Source organism: Mustela lutreola, chromosome 1 (genome assembly GCF_030435805.1).
Source record: "Mustela lutreola isolate mMusLut2 chromosome 1, mMusLut2.pri, whole genome shotgun sequence".
NCBI classification, from domain to species: domain Eukaryota; kingdom Metazoa; phylum Chordata; class Mammalia; order Carnivora; family Mustelidae; genus Mustela; species Mustela lutreola.
This window is the reverse complement of record NC_081290.1, coordinates 135,577,383-135,600,167: the sequence shown is the minus strand read 5'-3', so window position 1 is coordinate 135,600,167 and position 22,785 is coordinate 135,577,383. Positions and strand designations below refer to the sequence as shown.

At 38.7% G+C, this 22,785-nt stretch overlaps 2 protein-coding genes across 3 annotated transcripts in view; both read right to left on the bottom strand.

The window, feature by feature from the left end:
• Nucleotides 1-2,333: 2,333 nt before the first annotated feature.
• Nucleotides 2,334-16,493, bottom strand: MSMO1 (methylsterol monooxygenase 1). The gene is made up of 6 exons (XM_059174701.1): nt 16,336-16,493; nt 10,854-11,139; nt 6,594-6,742; nt 5,406-5,532; nt 4,062-4,216; nt 2,334-3,352 (listed from the first exon to the last, which is right to left on the bottom strand). Exons 2-6 carry the CDS (start codon nt 11,106-11,108, stop codon nt 3,157-3,159), a joined length of 882 nt encoding a protein of 293 aa, XP_059030684.1. The 5' UTR covers nt 11,109-11,139; nt 16,336-16,493; the 3' UTR covers nt 2,334-3,156.
• Nucleotides 16,494-20,541: 4,048 nt separating this feature from the next.
• The window catches only part of KLHL2 (kelch like family member 2), a 109,899-nt gene continuing 107,655 nt past the window's right edge, over nt 20,542-22,785 (bottom strand). For both annotated transcript variants that reach the window (XM_059174678.1, XM_059174687.1), the window contains one exon: nt 20,542-21,671. In XM_059174678.1, coding sequence (XP_059030661.1) covers nt 21,643-21,671 — 29 coding nt within the window. In that variant the 3' untranslated portion in view covers nt 20,542-21,642. The remainder of the gene's footprint in view (nt 21,672-22,785) is intronic.

The window sequence follows — 22,785 nt, the reverse complement described above, 5'->3', positions numbered from 1 at the left end:
CTCTTTGTTCAGCTAGGAGCCTGCTCCCCCCCCACCCTACTTGTAATCTCTGTCAAATAAATAAATAAAATCTTAAAAAAAAAATGTCAGCATTGGACAGTCACCTGCTATTCATGTGACGAAAAGCACATCACTCTTCAGAATACTGGCAGAGAATATAATCTTTTTGAAGAACAGATTAGGATCTAAATCCTCAGAGATGAACATACAATCTGACCACCCGCTCTTAAAAATGGTTTAGAGTCTTTCTCCCGCTAGGGGGATATGGGACTTAAATATGGATTTCATAGTCTGAGGCTTTCTGTGAGAGCAGAACGAGGAGCTGCGAGAACAGGAGGTCTCGTGACATACTGCAAACCCAGGTTTTTCTAAAGGTCTAAATGTCTTTAGCCAGAATACATAGAAGAGTAAAATACTAGTTAATTGTGACATGATCGATGTAACTCTAACATACTCTGCTAATCATTTTAGCTCTAATACTAACCTTAAGCTTTCCAATTTCCACTTCAGTAAAGTCCAATGGATAATCCAAGAGAGTATGTTGTGATTTTCTAGAGTAGAATCAGAGCTTTGTGTTGTATTTGTACTCTAGTCTTCATATGTTTTTTGTCAAGCACAAACAGAAGAGAGATAGAACCTAATCCAGGTAATTTTTAAAGGTCTTGCCAGTAAGTCATATTAAAATTTGTTTGTACTAAAGTGTTTACATCATGTTCCAAGATACAGTTTTTAAGTATAATGAAAACTTGATATACAAATATGAAAGGGTAAATAGCAGAAATAAAGCTCAATTTTGTTGTGTATGAACCTTATTTTCTGGGTAGCTACTTGTTTAGAACTTTCTTCTCAGTAGACTGTACACAGTGAGGGAAAAATCTGAAAACCTATTCAGTAAACATAGTGGCTGCAAGCATGGCTTCTGATGTCAAAAGGCTAGCCCTGTGATCTTAAGTAACTTAACCTCTCAGACAAATCCCTCACATGTAAATAAAGAAAATGGCATTTGCCTCAGACTTAAATGAGATCATGTATTAAAAGCTCACGAGAGTGGGCGCCTGAGTGGCTCAGTCAGTCAAGCAACCCACTCTTGATTTCAGTTCAGGTCATGATCTCAGGATCCTGAGATTGAGCCCCATATCAGGCTCCATGCTCATTAGAAGTCTGCTTCTCTCCTGATCCCTCCCCTTGCTAGCCCACACTCTCTCTCCCTAAAATAAATAAACTTTTTTTTTTTAAAGCTCATAGCAGAATTCAGGGTATACAGTAAGCATTTAGTAAGTTAACTAGCATGAAAAGAATGAATTAGGCATACCAAATTGTTTAGTACCATTTCCAACGATAGAGGTCACCCTCTCCCCAAGTACTGAGTCACCTTTAATTAATGCGGGCATAAATAATCAATCTTTACCTTTTGTTCTTTAATATTCATGGAATGCACATGGAATATGCATTCCATGAATATTAAAGAACAAAAGGTAAAGATTAAAGCTTCTATAGTTTATCTTTTAATTGAACCACAAGATTTTAAGCCCAGCCCCCAAATCAGTTTGAGAATGAAGAGCTAAATCCACACCCATGAGAGGAGGGGAAGGGACAGAAAGGGAAAATGGAAAGGGTCATATGGACTAGGTTTGAGTTAGAAAACATGGTCCTGGGCGCCTGGGTGGCTCAGTGGGTTAAGCCTCTGCCTTCAGCTCAGGTCATGATCTCAGGGTCCTGGGATCGAGTCCCGCATCGGGCTCTCTGCTCAGCAGGGAGCCTGCTTCCTCCTCTCTCTCTCTGCCTGCCTCTCTGCCTGCTTGTGATCTCTGTCTGTCAAATAAATAAATAAAACCTTTAAAAAAAAAAAAAAGAAAGAAAAGAAAACATGGTCCAGCAGAATATTCTCAGTTTAACTTTCTGAATCCTTATTTGAAACTTCTTCACCATGTGTCTTCAAAAGAAAGAAAAGACACCAGGAAACGACTCCATATTGTAAATAAAAATTTGACTATCATATACTAGGTTAGAATTACCAACTCTTTTGAGTTAGAATCTAGGTACCATTTAAAGCTTTAAATAAGCTTTAAAAAGTTTCACTCTATTCTTCCCTCTGTACAGAAAGCATACATCTTCTAAAAGAGTGAAGAGCTGTCTTAATACTAGGTCAATGGAATCCCCACTAACAAAGCCTGATAAATACATGTCGAAACTGCCCAAAAAGTTCAGCAAATGAAGCACTTTTTTAAAAAGTAGAATTATTCCTTTTATTGCAAAACAATAATATAATGATTTCTGTACTTTTCTTTATAAGAATAAAATAAAACAACTGATGTTCAAAATTGGAACCCGGATAATCGGACAAAAAAATCACATTTATTTCAATAGTTCAAAGTGCAAATACAGCAAGTCAGTTCACGTTTCAAGATACAGTTTTTAAGTATAATGAAAACTTGATATACAAAAATGAAAGGGTAAATAGCAGAAATAAAGCTCAATTTTTTAAAAATTTCAAGTAACCCGAAAACCTTTAGACTAAAATATTCCACTTACAATTCAGAAATGCCTTAATTTATAGACACCAGTAGTACAGTGCAATCCCAAAGGACTTCTCAAAGAAAGAGAATCACCCCAAACCAGCTGGCTCAGGACAAGAGTGAAGTTCTCCGTGCTGGCTCTTCCTGCTTCGGCAGCCTCACTCACGCTGTCAATTGATATGGTTCAACCCATGATACTTTGATGTTTAGGCAATTCCAAAAAATGTTTAAAGTTCAATACGAGGCCAACACCCTACTAAGAGAGTTTCTGAAATGGCCACTATATATTTAGAAGATTTTAAAGACCATTTCAACTTCAGGCCTATGATATTACTGGGGAAAGACACAGATTAATACTTCTTCCATTACTTAAAACCTTTCTGTAAGGTTAGCAACATGGCCTTTACCACTTCCTCATGAAAAATTGTACTTAAATATTTATTTACTTATTTCTACACATACACAGTTTTTATGTAAAGTAGAAAAAGTTCCCACTAGGAAGATAATTAAAGGTTGTTAATGTTCTCTGTATCATTTAGCAGCCAAGACACATGTTTATTTCTGCTCTGCAGAAGCAATGTTAGCTACTTGCTTCAATTCAGGAAAAGTGTGTACCTTCAGGAAGGTTTAGATGAGATACTTATTCAGTCTTTTTCTCAATCTTCTTCATCTTTTCATTGTAAGCAACAAATTGAGAGTCTGTTCCGAAAATTCTATCCCACCATGTAAATGTTGAAGCGTAGTTTCCGATGAAGTTCATATGGTGGAAATCATGATGCCGAGAACCAGCATAGAAAGGGATCAGATTTAAAGGGTTGAGAGGAATGTCATAACCACTGAAATAAAAATGATCAAGATTTTTAAGGAAATAAATATACTTCAAATAACTGACATTTTCATTGATAGTAACATACCTGTTAACTAATTCAAATAACACTCCACTTTACCTAAGTCACTTTGTTTCTGACAGGTTGACACAAGACAAAAACACACAGAAAAATGGTACATATTCTAGAAACCATTTTCAGAAATTAAGATAAAAACCTTCAAAGTTCTATGGAACTTAATTATTATACAACAGGGGATGAAATGAGCGGTTATAAAAATAAATCTTTAGACACAGATTTTCAAGAATTATTTTTCTTTTCTGTTTTAGAGGAGCTTCCTCACCTCAGGTTCTTATGCCCGCGACAGTGTATGTCCTTTAGGCAAAGTTAAATGAGTATCAAGCACTAAGAAGATTAAACCCGAGAATCACTATGTAGCAACTCTTTTCCAGTATCCTCCTTTATTTCCAAAAACAAATCTAGAATCTGATAGCCACAACTGTATAGCTCTGAATCACCGGCCCCTTCCCTTCCTCAGGAAGCTGAAAGGGCAGAAGGGAGGAGACAAGAGTGGAAGGAAAGAATGAAGGAAGGAGATATCCTTTACAATTTAAACTGTCCTATTAGTCTGCTTAGAAATAAAGATGATCTTATGACTATGAAAACAATGGCATTTTATATTTTGATGCATTATATCTGAATAGAAACCTTAACCCACCTATGGACGTCAATAGTTTCTATCAAACGAATAGTCACCCATGCCCAAAGGAGAATGACGTGATCACATAAAAGCATGATTCCAATGAAAAATCCAGTTCCAAGAATCAGAGTTTCCAAGGGATGTGCATATTCAGCTTCCATTCCAAATGGAGCCTAAAATAAATACATAAGAATTGCTTAATATACTGTGACTGTTAATTTTATGTGTTGGCTTAATTAGCTAGGCTATACAGTGCCCAACTATCTGGTTGGTCAAACACCAGCCTGGACATTGCTATGAAGGGACATTGCTATGAAGGGATTTTATAGATGTGACTAAAATTTAAATCGTTAGTCTCTGAGTAAGGGGGATTATCTTCCATAATGCAAGTGGGCTTTATCCAACCAGTTGAAGGCCTTAAAAGCAAAGACTGAGGTCTCATGAGGAAGAAAGAATTCTCACGACCGCAATATGGAAACCCTGCTTGAATTTCCAGTCTGTGGTCTGTCCAATGCATTTCAGATCTGCCAATCCCCACAATCACATGAGCCAGTTCCTTAAAATAAATGTGTGTATCTCCTATTGATTTGTCAGAGAACCACAACAAATACATATATTCTAATTTATGCATAGTTTTATCAAATTAGATTGTTTCTATAAGTAATGGCAATATATCTAGCCATATATATATAAATAAATAACAGTAATTCTCAATAAAAACACCTTTTTGTTCCTACCAAACATCAAAACATCAAGGGATGTCCTTAACAGAATCTTAGTAACTGACTCTGATGGTTTAAGATAAAGGCATTAAACAACTGACTTAAATTCCAATTCTGGTTTATGCTTCTGAATTTGTTTTGCCAAGAAAGGGATAATTGATTTAGCATTCCACGTAATCAGGGCCTATGCGGGATATATAACATGACCAGTTTGATAAAGGTACATCAAAGCAGTTATGATAAAACAGGTTTTTGTGGGCATCAGAATGAGGTGGAAAGGTGTTCATTAAACAAGTCGGTAACAGTTTTAGAAATTTAAAGATGACCCGTCCATTGTTTTGGGGTCCAATTTAAATGACCTTAACATCACTATGGTCTCTATTCATCTGCCACATACCAACCATGACAGGAGAGTGGTCTGGCCCAAATGAGAGACTGAACTATTTCATGTTAACACTTTCCTTGAACATTTATAGAACTGGCCGTGTATGTGTGTATGTGTGTGTGTGTGATGTTCTTAACATGTTCACGCCAAAGAGAAAGAAATAAAAACTGACAATTTTTTTTTAAAAACCTCAGATTTTAAAAAAGCATTTTGCCTCCAATTGAAAAAAATCTACTAAAAATAATTCTAACATACCTGAAACTCATGATGAACTTTATGAATATATTTATATATTCTTTTGTGGTGTAAGAGCCTATGCAGGAAATAGTGCCAGGTATCCTCAATCACCGCACAGCCAAAGCATTTTGCCAAAAGCAGGTACCTTTAGGATGAAAATATTGTAATGAGCGTAAAATAGTATCTACTTAAATGATCTAAGCTTTTACTTGGGATCACTGTTTGAGGAATTACATGAACCAAATACCCACTAACCAGCTTGACCGACCTGGAAACACAGATCAGCAAACTCTCCCAACTCCTACGTACAAAGTGGCTCTATGATAGCCCCTGAAGCAGACCACTACTCCAATTCTAGTTCATTTTTAAAAAATTCACAGGCACAGGGACATCTGGCTGGCTTAGGAGTTAGAATATGCAACTCTTGACTCAAGGATCATGAGTTCAAGCTGAATGCTGGCATGGAGCCTACTTAAAAAAAAACCCAACTGGAAAATAATTTCACATGTATAAAATCAAAGTTAAGAAACAAAATCTGAAACTTCTAGGAAAAGAGTAATATTGATGAGGGACTTGAACTGAGATTATCAATAGTAAAATCATCACTTCTTTCCACCAAAGAGAGGGATGTAAGTGCAATGGGCAAAATATATTTATATACAAATAAACACATACACAAAAACTCTTTTATATAATATGTATTACAATGAAAAAGTATACATCTATATAACTGGTATATCTCTATTCAGGTTATGTCAAGAGCAGATAGTTGAATACAAACATAATTTAAACACAACTACTAGTGTTCAGGTAATATTTGTTCCTATATGCATACAACTATTATAGACCTCACAATTACTCTCTCTTTTCTTTTTATTCACTTCAGACTTCAAATGTAATATAGTTTTTCTTGGTATAAGTGGGTATATCTGTATAAAATCATATAAAGGATGCTAACAAAAGTTATCTGACATAAGAAATTACTTTCCAAAAATATCTAAATAAATAACTTTCCAATAAAATATTACATTAAAACACAAAAAGACAGAAAAATGGGAATGTTTTAAGTTTCTACTATGGCTTATTCTTCTGTTTTAATTATTTCTGAAATTTAGAACAAACAAATGAAGAAAGAAACATGAAGAATTATTTTAACTGGATGATAAAGCATGACTGAGTATCAAAACCAAATCTTTATATACATACCATCTTGGCATTCTTTCCCAATCATAAGGTATATTAAAATACTCTGTAAAATAATAAGTTCCACAGATCAAAGGAAGCTGGATAAAAAAGTGATTAAAGAGAAGTACTTTAAAGCATTTCCACTGGTTTTCCCATGTTTCTGGTTTATCCTACGGAGAAAAAAAATTACGATATTTAGCATTAGCCTCAGCTGTCAGTAGCTTGACTTTAAACTTAGAACGAATTTTTAATTGTTTCTTAATGTTTCTAGGTAACCTTAATTCTACATTATTTAATTAATCTTATGATGTGAATTCTCTATTACAGTGACTGTGTTACAGTAACTGAGACCTAGGAATCACAGCTTCCTCCCCTTCTAAATCCTTGACAACTGTGATCACTAGTTTAAATAGGTAAAAAAAACTGTTAATAGACAAACCCAGGTGTAACGATCTCAAATGAACCAAAGAAACATTACAGAGTAACTGTCCAGTCTTTGCGTCCCACATCATTCCCTTCTGTCACCCAGGAATCTCAGAGCACAAATGCGTGATGCTCAGAGCACAGCTGGGTTCTCCCAAGTGTGGCAACAGTCCTGCAGGCGGCACTGAAGCCTTTATCACAAAGGGAAATCCATGCTGCCAGCCATTCAGCGGTGCTCCTTCCCAGAAATTAGTGTATTTTTGTTCACATCTGATGACAGAATTATAAACTCTGAGCTGGAAGAACTTCTGAAATGGGTCCAGTGGTTCCCAAAGAATAGAGACCTACTGCCCACAGATAACAGTGTTCAGCAATGAAAGCCAGAATGAGAAAAGTAAGATCAATGTAATAAATATTTCAAAAACCTCATCAGGATATCAAATGGCTTAGCAAGCCATATAAAAAAACTAAATTTATTCAATTTAAAGGGCTGCAGTTAGGGATGCCTAAGTGGCTCAGTTGGTTAAACATCTGCCTTGGGCTCAGGTCATGATCCTCCTGGGACTGGCTCCCTGCTCAGCAAGGGAGGGGCTTCTCCCTCACTCTCAGCCCCTCCCCCTCTTATGCAAGTGCATACTCTCTCAAATAAATAAATAAATAAATAAATAAATTTTCAAATGGCTGCAGTCAGATAAGAAAAAGTACTTTAGGTTTTACAAAAAGATGGTGATAATAAATAACAGTTATTGCTTTGTTTTCAATGCCCTTACTCAAACATTTAGATGTCTGCCAATAATCCTTTTTTAACTAAACCATAATATCCCAAGTATGGAAACTACTGCTCTTTAGCAGAAGCCCAAAGAGGTCAACTACCTAGTAGCCCAGGATCACACAGGCAGTGATTAAAACCAGGACTAACTAAAAGCTAGGTCTCCAGTTCTGGACTTAAAATTCTCCTTGTTGTTGCTGTTCTTAAAATTCCGAGTTCTCTTCCGTAATAGGAAAAAGAAAAAAGACAAAAAAAAAAAAAAGGAAAAGCATTCAATTGATAACCAATCTAAAGAACCAGTCTCCAATCTCAGGGCCTCACCCACTAGTTAGCTGGCTCTGTAATGCCCACAATTCAGTTTCCTTAACAATAAAATGAAGGGATTAGACAAGATAATTTGTCATTGGCTATCTTTGAGATTATCCGACCTCACTACTCCAACCTCCAGGCTGTGACTGAGGACAAAATATAAATCCAGCTTGGGCAATTTCTCCCTAAGAACCATGTTTAACAGACTTAATATCCTAGCTTGAATTTGATACTCATTTAGCTATACCAATTAACACAAAAATTTATCAATTATGACTAAAAAATCACATGTCATACTGTTTAAAGTGTGGACAAATTAGTTTAAAAAATAGTGAACAATGAAATACAAATACCTGTTGAGTATCAGGGTTTACCATATTTTTTACTTTATAACTGCAAGTTAATATGAAGGACTACTACTAGGAAAACTGACTCCAGAAAGAATGGTTTCAGGTGCACCTGAGTGGCTCAGTGGGTTAAGCGGCTGCCTTCCGCTCAGGCCTTGATTTTAGGATCCTGGGATCAAGGCCCGAATCGGGCTCCCGGCTCAGTAGTGAGCCTGTTTCTCCCTCTGCTTCTGCCCCCAGCCCCTATGTACTCTCTCTCAAGATAAATAAATAAAATCTTTCTTTTAAAAAAAAAAAAAGGAATAGTTTTAGTATATACCCCCTGGAAGAACATTCCTAGAAAACTAGTAAGACATCAGACTTTCTAAAGCACATTAACTGTCCAGTAGTCTATTCCGTTTGAAAGCTGCTATCCTCATCACCACTAGCAACCTTTTCCTGTACCCTCAGTGCTTCAGGGGATCTTCCTTTGAAATAAACAAACTTGTAATTAATTTTACTGATTTTGTTGCTTGTCTTTAAACCCCTTGTTTAAAGGGGTTTAAACCTATACTGCTTTACTATCACAATTCATTTTTGTACTAAGAAGATCCAAAGCAGGGATTTTTAATGGTTGTGGAACTGAAAGGAGGACAAGGCAATGTGAAGCCACACTACCCAGCTTTTCAATTTCTGTTTATAAATAACTACCTGTACTACTTGTATTGTCTTTTGCGACAATTTAAAGTCATGCATAAAGCCTTAACTGAAAAAGGCCTTTCTGGAAAAGTTCCCACCTCTGTCTAGTGAGTCAAGGGCAGAGGGGAGGAGGAGGACAACAAGGACGCTCTGACCTGGCCAGACACACCACGTATCAGCCCTATAAACAACTACGGTGTGACACATGGTCTCCAGAATCACCCCAAACATGCAAGAGAACTTACACATCCAAACTGAATTCTGCCTTTCAAAGCAGGCCCTGTTATAAAAAGCTTTTGGAACGTCTGTCCTTAATTTACAGGATACCCCTCTTTGGGCATGTCCCTTTTTATTTCCTCCCCCTTTTCCTTTGGCTTAGAGTCTACTGGCCTGACCCCATGCACTACCCCCAGAAAGGATCAGCGACAGCACTTGAGTGAGCACTTGCAATGAGACTCACTGGGAGAGGCGACGGGGCTAGGAGACTGATGGGGGAAAATGTGCACGATGACTGCCACCTGGTGTGTACTTGGTGAGTACAAATCATTCTCCGCAGGTCAATGCTCTCAGGATGTCCACTTTGTACCAAGACCATGTGCCCCTGAGTTTTAGTTTGGCATGACTTTTTAGAAAGTAAACAGCAAGTATTAGACACTTCCACGGGTTTGCCAAGTGCTGATAACTCATCTCTGATAAGCGAGTTTGGACTCCGTTCTGGACACCCCGTCAAGCTCTAGTCTTCACAGGGCTAGAGCTCACCATTTCCTCCGTGACTACAATGGAGAAGAGGCACTGTGTCTATCTCAACATTTTGTCATGCATGGTGGGAATGTCAAGGAATTTAGTGCACTAAAGCAAATATCTAGGCTCTAGGAGCATGATGACAAGAATCCTGCAGAACCACCATTATATATATATATTTTTTTTTTTTTTTTTTTTTTTAAAGATTTATTTATTTATTTGACAGAGAGAGAGAGAGATCACAAGTAGGCAGAGAGGCAGGCAGAGAGAGAGGAAGGGAAGCAGGCTCCCTGCTGAGCAGAGAGCCCGATGTGGGACTCGATCCCAGGACCCTGAGATCATGACCTGAGCCGAAGGCAGCGGCTTAACCCACTGAGCCACCCAGGCGCCCAGAACCACCATTATATATTTAAGGAAAAAACAAAACTTTTAATAGCCCCGATCAAGATCTTATGATATTAAACATACACTAATGGCTGAGACATTAGGAATTGGAGAGAACTGCAAAGTATCTACACATGCCCATAATGTCTCTTTCCAGCTAGTTTAAAGATCATAAACCCAAATTAGATAAATGTCACATATACTAAAAGCACAATTTAAAAAATTATTCTTGAAACATTATCAATAATAATCTAGTGCTGTCCAACATGGCAGACACTAGAAATATGTGGCTAGTGAACACTTTAAATATGACTAAACTTTGATGGGCTAAAATTATGACACCCAATTCCAAAGACTTTTTTCTGTGAGAATGTGAACATAAAATAACCTATTAAGTACTTTTAAATTCTGACAACTTGTTGAAATGTTTCAATTTATTGTATTAAGTCAATATTAAAATTAATTTCCCTACTTCTTTACACCTTTTATGTATTCTATCAGAAAATGTAAAATGTTCCTTCTATTTCTATTAGACAACCCGGATCTAGGTTTTCTCAAAACAAAGTTACATTTACTTTTAAAATATTTGACATGAATGGTAACATTTCATTGCAAGTACATCACACTCACCTTTTGAATTTTATACTTTTTCATGTAAGGTATAAATTGAAACAAAAATCCAGGTAAACAGAACAAGAAATAAAGGACCTCATGAACTATCAAGGATCCCCATGTTGCAATCTGGAACTTTGTATAATTATCCAACATATAGTTCCATGCATTTTTAAATGGTTCTTGTAGAGGGTTCTCAGGTAAAAGTGAATCTACATACTCCACAGCCAAGGATGCTGAACTAAAGATGCTGACACTTTCATTTGTTGCCATTTTTCAAATCTCTGCAGAAAGCCTTAGAATTCTGTAAAGGCAAATAAAAAATAAATACATAAATAAGCAAGCAAGCAAACCAAGTAAGCCAAACAATCAAATTCCCAGAAAATAATTTTTAAAATTCATCTTCTGATAATTTTAAAAACAAAGGTCTAATGGATATCATCACCATGACCATTTGCAGACACTGATTTATCAGACTCTTCTTAATCTTAGGAAACAAACCGAGGTTTGCTGGAGGGGAGAGGGTAAGGGAATGAGGTAACTGGGTGATAGATATTGGGGACAGTATGTGTTGCAATGAACACTGGATATTATATAAAACTGATGAATCACAGACCTGGATCTCTGAAACAAACAATGTATGTTAAATTAGTTTAATTTAAATAAATAAATAAGCCAGCCACGTGTTGGGGCACTTGGGTGGCTCAGCCAGTAAGCATCCAACTCTTAGTTTCCACTCTGGTCATGATCTCAGGGTCATGAGATCTAGCCTGCCCTCTGCTTCCCAGGGCAGAATCCACTTGAGATTCTTTCCCCCTCCCTGCCCCTCCCTCCATGCTACCACCCCTCCTCGCACACGTGCATGTGCGCGTGCTCTCTCTCTCTCTCTCTCAAATAAATAAATAAATAAAATCTTTTAAAAATAAAAATTAAAAGCCACATGTTAACTTTCAAGAGCAGGATCTAAAAGAACAACAGTGGAGAAAGAACTTCAAACTATCTTCAAAGAGACTTGTCAATGTGGTCTCCATGGAAAAACTTGTACCTTCAATCTGCAATGGTGGAGTACAAGTGTCACCTAAAACCCAAAAACCAAAAAGATACCAAAAAACCTATAAAGAAAAAGTGTGCCAAATAAGACTACATAAAAATTAAATATGCTTGTTATAAAAAGACAATTATAAATAAAGTCAAAGATCAAACGGCAAACCAGAAAAAATATTTCCAAAACTTATGATAAATGGCTGCAAAGTATGCTTTAGGAAGACTAAAAACCCAACAGAAAAATGACAAAGGCCATTCCCAAGGGGTTCACGGAAAAGTAAATACAAATGTTCACTAAACAAATAAGCAACTCAGATTGAATACATCCTAAAACAAAAGTCTTTAAAAGTTTCAGTGTTCAGGAGACAGTACTGGTAAGGGTAACAATTTGGGGAAACAGGCACCATTATACATTGTTGATGGAGAGATCAGTAGGCCTTTGAAGAAAAATTCACAGTATTTGTCACAATTCAAAATAAATATACCTTTTGACCCAGCAATTTTCTCACTCACAAAGAAGCATTGCTTATAGCAGCAAAAACAAAGAAAAAAGGAAAACAACAGAGTAAGTCCATTAATAAGAAAGGAGATAAATAAACCCTAAGTCCTTCCAGAGACAATTACGCAGCCATTTCAAAGAACAGGAAAATCTTTATGTTCTACATAGAAAGATGTCCCAAGAAACAATGTTAAATGAAACAGCAAGTTGCGGAATAAGGCACATAACAAGAGCTCCCCCACCTAGTGTTTGTGAAAAGGCTCTATACACTGCACTTTCATGCTTATGGACTGACTGACCTAAGGACACACACCCCCACACACAGGAAATGTATGGAAGGATATCTGAGGAACAATGGGGAACAACTGAGAGTGATGACTTTAAGAAAAAGAGATTAAGAAGTAACAGATACATGCATTTGCATTATGTGCACACCCCGTGGGTGGGGGGTTCCGTTATGGAGGAGAGGACAAAAATTTTACTTTCCATTTTATACTTTCTTACAATTATACTTACATACTCCATGACCAAGGATGCTGAACTAAAGATGCTGATACTTTGAAGTATACGAGAATGTCACTTTCCTAAAAATGTTCACTGCTGTTCCCAATTTATGAATTATGATAGATTAAAAACAAAAATATTTTATTTTTAAAAAAGATTTTATTTATTTATTAGAGAGAGAGTGCATGAGAGCGAGCAAGCAGGGGCAGAGGGAGAAGCAGACCCCTGACTGAGCAGAAGCCCAGTGTGTGACGAGATCCCAGAACCCTGGGATCATGACCTGAGCTAAAGGCAGATGCTTATTGTTCCCATACTGACCTTGGACCCCCCCCCCCCCCTTCCTCATGGAGGATACCGGGAAGCTTAGCCAGCTTCCTCAGGTCTCAGAATTCACTTAGAATTTTGTCCTACTCACTCTCAAATGACTTGTACTATGGAGGCTACAGATACATCCTGGGCCATCCCAAACTCAAAATTTCTCTTTTCTCACTCACCCTCTCTGAGAGTGACTAGTCTTATGTTCTTATTTTACCTGGGAACTCTGTCACTTATCCTTTCTCATCTTTCATTTCTCCCCTCTTCACTAAGTCCATCCTCTAAAGTTTAAAAACATACTCAAAGTCTTCATTTCTAGGGAAAGTTTTCCTAACCTGTATTCCCTCTTCCCCAAGCCAATGTCCCTCTTCCTTTTCTTTGAACCAACTTCTTTCTCTAGGGAGAAATCAACAAAAACCCTTCCCCCTGCTTTGCTCTTACCCATACAACCCCCCTCAACTATTTGCAATATAGTTCCCGCTCACACCAAGGTATCTTCAGTCTTCTAACTTACAAGGTAAAGGTCATTCCAATTCTCATTTTTCATGAGGTTGTTGCCAAAATGTGGCAATGAACCAACAACACTTACTTGCTGTGTGTCTTTGAGCAAGTTACATAACCTCTCTGAGCCTCGGTTTTATCATCTGCAAAATGTACACAGTAACAATAGTAACTAGGTCGTGGCGATCTTTTCATAGTGTATATATATATTAAATCACCACAATGTACACTTAAATATCTTACAATTTTACCTGTCAATTACACCTTCATGAAGCTGAAAAAAGAAAAACAATAGTTCTAATGGGTCCAAGATCTAACACATGTGAAGTCCTTAACATAGAACCCAACACATAGTAGCTATAAGAAGGCTAACAATTTTGAGCACTTCTTATATGCCAGGAACTGTGTTTTAAGAGTTCTGTATACTCTCTCAATATATTAAAGACTTTAATCCCTACCACACCTTCATGAAGTAGGTAATTTTATTAACTCTTCTATAATTGAAAAACTCAGGTTTAGAAAGAATAAACAACTTTTATAACCCAAGTTACAAAAATACTAACTAGGGGAGCCTATGCATTCATCCCTTATGCTCTATTGCAATCAGAAATAACAAAGCACACAAGAAATATTATAGTAAGAAGGGAGTGACTCCTACAGCTTTCCAAAAGCTTAAAGATTATTTTATACATAATGTCTTCATTTTCACATTTCCCATTGACTCTCCAGCTATTACAATCTGCTTTCCATTCTCTTCATTGCACTGAACTTACTCTTACTAATACAATCAAAGGATCTCCCAGCTGCCAGATCCAATATTCTTTGCAGTTTATTTTACCCTGAAGATCTGATACTTCTCTCCTTAAAATACTCTCCTTCCTTGGTTCTTGGAATTCACATGTATTCACTCTGATTTAATTTGTGCTACTATGTGCAGCAGCTACTGTGCTAGCTGCTGTCCTCACCCCTGATATCAAAACATAAACTCTAATGAGGAATACAAAGCAAAAACCAGACTATCATAAAATTAAGTGATAAGGACAGTAACGGGTTGGAAATACAGTAACTAGAACACAGAGGACCAGGAAAGAGTTCTTAAAACAAGAGACCTGGAGCAAAAGGGGGAGGTGACCTGATTAAAACAGAGTAAAGTAGGGTGGAGTGGGAGGAACAGGGAATGTTTTGAGGAGAGGGCACATCAGATCCAAATACTCAACCAGGAGATCAGAAAGAAGACAGTGCTTCCTAATTTAGTATGTTTATGCTACCGCTTTTAAGAAAGACGACTTGGGAATGGAGGTTTGTTTCCCAAGAATGTTTTCCTTACTCCTTTCTAACTATTTCAGAGTACCTAGTGATGGCAACTATTTCCTGTTTTAAAAATACACTGACATGCACAACCTTTCTATCCCTAGCCCTCTCTCCTAAACTCCAGGCTCTGATTATCTAAAACTCGACTGGCCATCTCCAAAGAGACCGTTCAGAAGCCCGTCAAACTCAACATGTCCAAAAGTTCAACAACTGCTCCCTGCATCCCTGCCCAAAAACTCTACGGTCTTTAACCTCTAATTTGGTGAATTGCACCATCACGTATTTAGTCATTACCAAAAGAATGTTCTAAGTCTCTCCTGTCTCTGCTGCCTAAGACAAGCCTTCAAAATCGCTCCCAATTTAAAGATACTTGGTTTAATGAACATTCAGGAGGAGTTCACTCTCCCAACACAAGAAAGTAAAGTGGATACATGTTTGCCAAATGAACAAAAGCAGAAACTAGGAATTAAAGAGGGGAGAGGGAAATAGTGAATTTCCTTTTCCTTTTCTCATCCTGTGCAACTACTCTATCTTCAGAAAAAGTTAGTTCTCCGTGGATTCTCTGAGGAAACCCTGACGTTTAGCTGTCTGAGGGCGGTCAGCATGTGTCTGTCCTTTGGCCCTTTCTTTACCTTCGCTGAACCCGGACTGCAAAATTCCCTCATTTGCTGGAGTTGCCCCATCTCGAAGTTTGCCCTCCCGAAACGATACAATGCCAGCATATTATCTACACGGGTAAAGTAACCCCCTTCTTCATACAAAATTCAAGGGAGCTCCTCCCCTAAAGACAAAGACCAAGGCCCTCAGCGGTGCAAATCAGGTCCTGCCGGGCCTTTCCCCACCCTTCATCTATCTTAGCTCCCACCTCAACACAGTCTTATATTTCACGTGCAACGGACACAGCATTCCCTAGCCGGGGATGCCACCCTACCCAACTCCTATTCATCCTTCAGTAACCTCCGTCTCAGACGCCCTTCCCAACCACTCCATCCCGCCACTGCGCGAACACAACACAGCTGATCCCCCGGCAGTGCTTCCGTGTTTGTAAAACTTTCTCAGCACTCTTTCACCCCACGCTGTTACCTATCTCCTAGTATTTCCCGTCTTCGAGGACTAGAAAGCTCTTAAAGGGCAACAAACAACCCCGATTCCATCATTTAAGATTTCGCACCGCTTTCATCCGCTCCCCCTGGCCGCAGTCCTCAAATCCGGCACTGACGCCCCGAGCACCCACGCACGCCGGACCCCACTCCCACCACGGAGCAGCCGGCCAGAGACAGCCTCTCCCTCCTTCTGACCTACCAGCCTCTCTCCCAGTCCCCTCACCTGGACGACTGCGCGGGAAATGCCGGCCACCGCCACCCAAACTCCACCAGGTGCTGCAGCCTCGGAACCTGCCTCTCCGCGTCGGGGGTGGAGCCAAGAGCGCGAGGCCGGCTTCTTTTGCCGTTATTGGCTTGTGAGGGCTCCCAGCCCGCCTTCTCAGCACTGTGATTGGTCCTCGGTATTGCAGGCATCGTCTGACTCGCGTGAACGAACCCCTGGCGATCCCAGCCATTGGCTCCGCGGATGGAGTGAGGATAGTGAGACCGAGACGTCTAGCCAGTAGCCAGCGCCGCAGCGCGCCTGGAGGCGGGGAAGCGCGAGGACGCGTGACGGCGTGAGGGGGTGGAAACGGACGGCGGCTACGTGGGGGCCGCCGCAGGGAGTTGCCTTGGCAACCGGTGTTCCTCCGTGGTTCCCGCCGCGCCACCCCTGGCGGGGTAAGAGGGTACCAGCTCGTCCTCCCCGTGACTTTGAGATGCGATTTGTGTAGCAGTCGCCTCGCCAGAACCTGGAAAGAGAATAGGACAAATGCGGTTTTGACTGTTCTGTGTTTACAGATAGCTCCGCCTTTCTTTGGCGTACCTTGGATTTAGATCATTCTCCTTCCCTGTTTCCCCAGCCCCAGTAACCTTTAATAAACCCATATATATATGGAAGATGGAGAATTTCCCATGCAGTATATCTCCTGCGATCATCTAGAGAGTTAGTTATCATTACCCCATTTTGCAGGTGAGAACAGCGGAAGCTAGTAAAAGTTTAGAAAATGATTTGACCTAACAGATGGCAGATGGCTGTTCCCCTGAGGGGGGGTTAAGGCCTTGACCTGGTCAGTAGTGCGTGGGCTGCCAGAACGCCCAGGCGTTGAAACCCCCAGGGGAACGGGGAGCTGCCGGGGGAGGGGGGGGGCTAGGGGGCTGGCGGGGGCGGGGCACAGAGGATTTAACACACTTGCAACTTGTCTACTGCCCTGGCCTCATCTCAGCCGTCTCTCAACACTAAAATACTAATGTACAGGGAATAAGGGTAGCCTGTACAGACGGTGTAAGAAGACACGAATTTCTGCTTAAGGGTGTGTCCTAAAAGTTCGCACAAAGGCACCAATTTGGTCTAGTTGAAGGCACTGCTACTCAGTGGTTCAGGAAAACGGGATGCTGTTGTTTCTCTCAGGGCTATGCTCAAACTGGTTTTTCTGCCTGAAATCATCAGCCATCTCCTCCCCTACCCATCACCTATCAGTTCAGGTATAATCTGCCTGAGGAAGCTCCCTCTTGAGGAATGCCTCTCCTTAGCTTCAGTGACTTCTACCCTCCCATCTAACTGTCCCATGTCTGACAAAGACATCTCTGTAAAGTATCATTACAGTGGGGTCAAATCAAATTAAATGGGATCTGAAGAGTGGTGTCCTGGAGTGGATGTTGTGGTGCACCACTCAGGTCCCCTTCTTCAGGACTGAAGCAGGGGCTCAGTTACTGAGTGTTGGCAGAAAGCGCCACCTCTCCCCACTGCTACACCCCCTTTCCAGGGGGCAGCGGGAGTCCACAGCTGGTCTGGTCAGTCTGGTCCATGCAGGAGTACAGTGGCCCAGCCCCTCACCAGCTCGAGAGCTCCCCCTCTTACTGGCTGAGGTTGTAGGTGTAACTGCATGTGCAGTCCGCTCTTCATCTGCTCAAACCTGTTGCGTTTTCTCCAGTACTGTTAAAAAATATGCACCATGGGTCAGATTTACCAGGTTTTGTCCATTAGCAGTGTGCTAACTTCTGTGCTAAGTTTTATCTAGTACCTCTGTAAAAGAGTTTGTTATAGGGGCACCAGGGTGGCTCAGTGGGTTAAGGCCTCTGCTTTTGGCTCAGGTCATGATCCCAGGGTTCTGGGATCGAGCCCAGCATCAGGCTCTCTGCTCGGCAGGGAGCCTGCTTCCCCCTCTCTCTCTGCCTGCCTCTCTGCATACTTGTGATCTCTGTCAAATGAATAAATAAAACCTTAAAAAAAATGAGTTTGTTATGATGGTAAATAGTATGTATGTAAGGCCACGTGCATAGTACCTGGAATACAGGAAGTGCTCAGAAAATGTTGGTTATCATTTCAGACTTGAAGGCCTACACAGTAGATGTATTTTCTGAATTAGAGCAGGTGTATGTATTGGAGGGGTCAAATTACTATTTTAAATCTTAGACATTTAGAAAGGAAATACAGATAGGGCAGCTCAACTCACTTATTTCCGTACAATAAAGAAATAGGAGGTTCAGAGAATGTTAACAAAAATGGTAATTTATTGAGGGTCCTCTGTATTCCAGGCATATTCACATACATCATTTCTTTCAAATTCTACAATAACCTTGTGACACAGACACTACACTGCCATTTTAGAGCAGAAAGATAAGAGGCAGAGGTTAAATAACATATTTAAAGTCACAGCTAGCAGCTAATAGAGGGGGGATGCAAATGCAGAGCCTTCTTGTTCTTATGCCCTTGGATTTTCCAGTACACACACTGCTTTTTTCTTTGGAGCCATAAAGCAAGGCTGGAACCTCAGAGTCTTGATTCAAAGCATGATTCCACTCTCCCATGTGAACTCCTCTCCAAAATGAGACACTGGCTGCCATACAAGTCAGCAGGAGGCAGTTTGCTCAATACCAAACGGAAACAAGAGGCAGGCTTGTTTAGCCATCACTGTGTAATATTATGCTGTCCTTGTATCTATTAAAGGAGTAATTTCACAACCCATCAGTAGCTGAGATTATAAATACTCAGGTCTTCATGCTATAAGGGAGGATAACAAAAACTAGGAATCATACGCCGGAGTGCACAAGGGAAAGGAAGGGAAGTCAAAGTCTTCCAGCAGTATATGTATCATCCACCTTAACCATAGCCACCAGTGCTTTTGGCCAACAAGGCACATATCCAAGCAAAGCAGGCAGCAGAGTTGCTTCATAATGCAGGTACCCAAATCTAGCCTTGAGCTCCACTTGAACCTGGTACTGTTTTCTTGACAGGATTTCTGAAACGCCTCTCTGCCTTAACTTATGGTCTTTCTCGTACAATAATAGAATAAGCCAAGAATGCTTTTATATGCCCCCCCCCTTTTTAAAGGGAGCATTCCAAACTGGACAGAGGGGTGTGGGGGAGCAGGGTATATCCAAAGCCTCTGAAGACAGAGTTACGAATCTACCTACTGACAAACCTTGGCAAACTACTTTACAGTCTAGCTATTAAAGCTTCAAAGCAAGTAAAAACAAAGAGATACTTGACACGCTAATATCTAAGACTTTGCTACCTTAATAGATTGCATTTCAGGAAAAGCTTAATTTATTTTTTAGATAAATCTTTAATTGATAATTCACAGAGGTTTCATGGAATATCAGTGTTTGGAAGTGACTAGGAAGATACTGACACACATTTTCCTTGATGCCGCTGAAAACAGTTAATTAGATCTTCAGCATGTTTGTTGACATTGGATGTGCTTGGAGCCACACTAATGCAGGAATTCATTCTTTCATAAGGTAAGCAGAGGCTCTTTCTTTTTCTGATTAAATTCTTTATGTTTCCATTTATAATTAAAAGTTCAAGTAAGTATTAAATATGGTTCTATGTTTAAATTTCAGTACTCTGTACTAAACTAAATGGAAATTTTATCATAGGTCTAATTCTTGCTCTTGATTATCGATTGTTCTGGCTCAACTTCTTTTCATGCTAACCTTTTAAATTCTCTTCTGAGCCATAGCCACTGCATCCCATCACATTTTTCTCCTCATTCTCCTTCCCTCCCCTCTGTACCCTCTCAGGGATCCACAACCTAAGCTGTCCATCCCAATGGACAAGCTCTAATTCCTTCAATTCCTTTGATTTGTATCAAAACCACAATTTATGTCTCAGTTGCTCTAGAGTGGGTATTTTTTCTTTGACTTACTTTTTGGTCCTTTGCTATTTGTTTCATTGTCATCTATCTTGTTCTCATAGTAGGGACAGAGGAATATAAAAACTCGAAATTTCACCAATACTTGCAAGACTTTTCCCTGATGGCTGAGATAACTTTTTCTTGGATTACAATTTTCAATGACTTCACTTACTGATAACAGACTTGCCTTTTACGTTCTTTTGGCAACAAGTTAAAAATGCTGATTTGTTAAGTTAGAAAATGCAAATTAAAAAAAAAAAACAGACAACTTTCTTAATATGAAACTAAATAGATAAAAATCAAGGACAATGTGAAACAAATAATATACAAACTTTTATTCAAAGATATTCAAGAAAGACATGTTTTGGTCATTTTAAAGTGAGATTAATTGAAGATCCCAGAAAAACTGTATTTGATCAACACACATGGCTACTCACAGAAAGTTCTCTCTTCTGTTAATAGCAGCTAAATTTATACACACAGAAAAAATTCTTAAGACCATGCAAATTCAGCTGAATTCCATACATTCATTATATTCATCAAAAACCTGCAGTAATGTTCATGCCAAAGTGTTACTTTAAGAAAAAAATTAAAAATACACACCAAAACATGACCAAGATTAAACTAAAGGAAATAATAAATAAGCATAATTTATATTTTATTTAAAAAAGTTTGGCATCACACATATTCAAGTGTGTTACACCATGTTCATTCCTCAGAAGTGGCATTTTAAAGTGTTAAGCATTGTTAAATATCAAAAAATACAACTCTGTTTTACAATGTAGTACTGGCATAATTCAAAGTACTGTGCCAATTATAAATAGTATAATCAAGTTTCAAACATCTTTTCAAACATATTTAAAGGAAAGCATATAGACACACATTTATATGCACACAATTTATTATACTCATGTAATCAAAGATATTTTATAAAAGCAAACAGTTTTATCCCTCAGCAAGTTTGTATACTTACACAGATTTTAATACCTTTTCAAAGATTTTTCAGTTCCTGTGTATACCGATTTTCAAGAGAAGGAATTAAGATAAAATTTAATTTTACAAGAACACACATTACTTTATCATCCTTCACAAAATAATCCATAGTCATTCGAGGTTGGTAAGAACTAGTCTGTAAGAAAGCAACTGTTGTCTAAAGACCACAGAATAAGTACTGTAGTCCTGGTTTCTTATTAAAATTCAGTAAGCTGCTGCTCATTGCAGAAAAACCCTATGCAGTACTTCTACCAAAAATAATCTTCAGTATCTGAGGCCTATTAAGGCAGCCGATCTGATCTTCTGCTGAGACTTAAAGAGCAGCCACAAGTGGAGAAGTGCTAGACTCTGAGTCGCTTCATAAATACGTGGTGAAGCCTGCTTTTCATGTGTAAATACGCCAAAAATGTCCTTCTGGCTCATAATGGTTTATCAATAACTGTGACACCTGAGCAAAGAAAGAAAGAGAACAGATGGTCATAGGCATCATTCTGTACCTCTGAGAAAAGAGTGAATTCTTTATTATTGAAACAATAGGGACTGAATGAATCAGTGTGTTTTCAAGATCTCTTTCCTCAACTTGAATACTGCTATCATTTAATCTAAATGACAGTGAGATCTCTACTTATGGACCAGAACTACATCAGACTACTTAATCCAGAACTACTCTTTTGCTCTTTATGGTTATAATTAAGAGAAAATAATTTTTCTTAGAAAATATCAAAATCCACTTAATACTCAAAGGGATACAAGAAACTTTGTGGGGTGATGGATATTGTCATTATCTTGATTGTGACTGATGGGTTCACAGGTATATACGTATGTCAAAATTAATAAACTTGTACAATTTAAGTATACACTATTCTGTATCAGTTATATCTCAATAAAAAGTTATTAAAAATTTCACCTAATTTTGAGCCATATTATTCTGGGAGCCTACTATATCTAGTTCTTCTGTTAGGTGTTGTTTTGGATGATACATGAACAACAATGATGGCTAATTAATATAAATTCTTTTCTCTCCACTCCTGGGTAAATATTAGAATAAATATTAGAATTTAAGTCAATATACATATATCTATCATTAGAATAATATGTAACACACAACTGTAAAGACTCATCATTATATTGATTAAAGATTATTACTACTTCTCTTACTAAGAGAATGGACCAAAAATGGTATTTTATAATTCACCCAGGGTCATGTGTAACTAAGAAAAATCACTCCACAGTTTCACTACAGTACTATCACATGGCACCCTGCCAGGGGAGATGTTGTAGTGGTCATATTTCTTGGCTATCTGAGTAATGAAAGCCTTGCCACATAGTGAACTCCACTCTATGCATACAGATTTTAGCCACATTAAGTTTTATTATATGATTCTGCACTAGAAAGTTTTGGGATTTTGAATTCAAATGACTGCAGAATGACAAAACAATACCAATGCTTTATTTTAGAATATATATATCCAATAGGGAATAAGAAATAAACTTTGAGAAAATTCTCCTTAGAATATTCATAATATAAAAATCATGATGATGTATTTTTTCCATCTAATAGA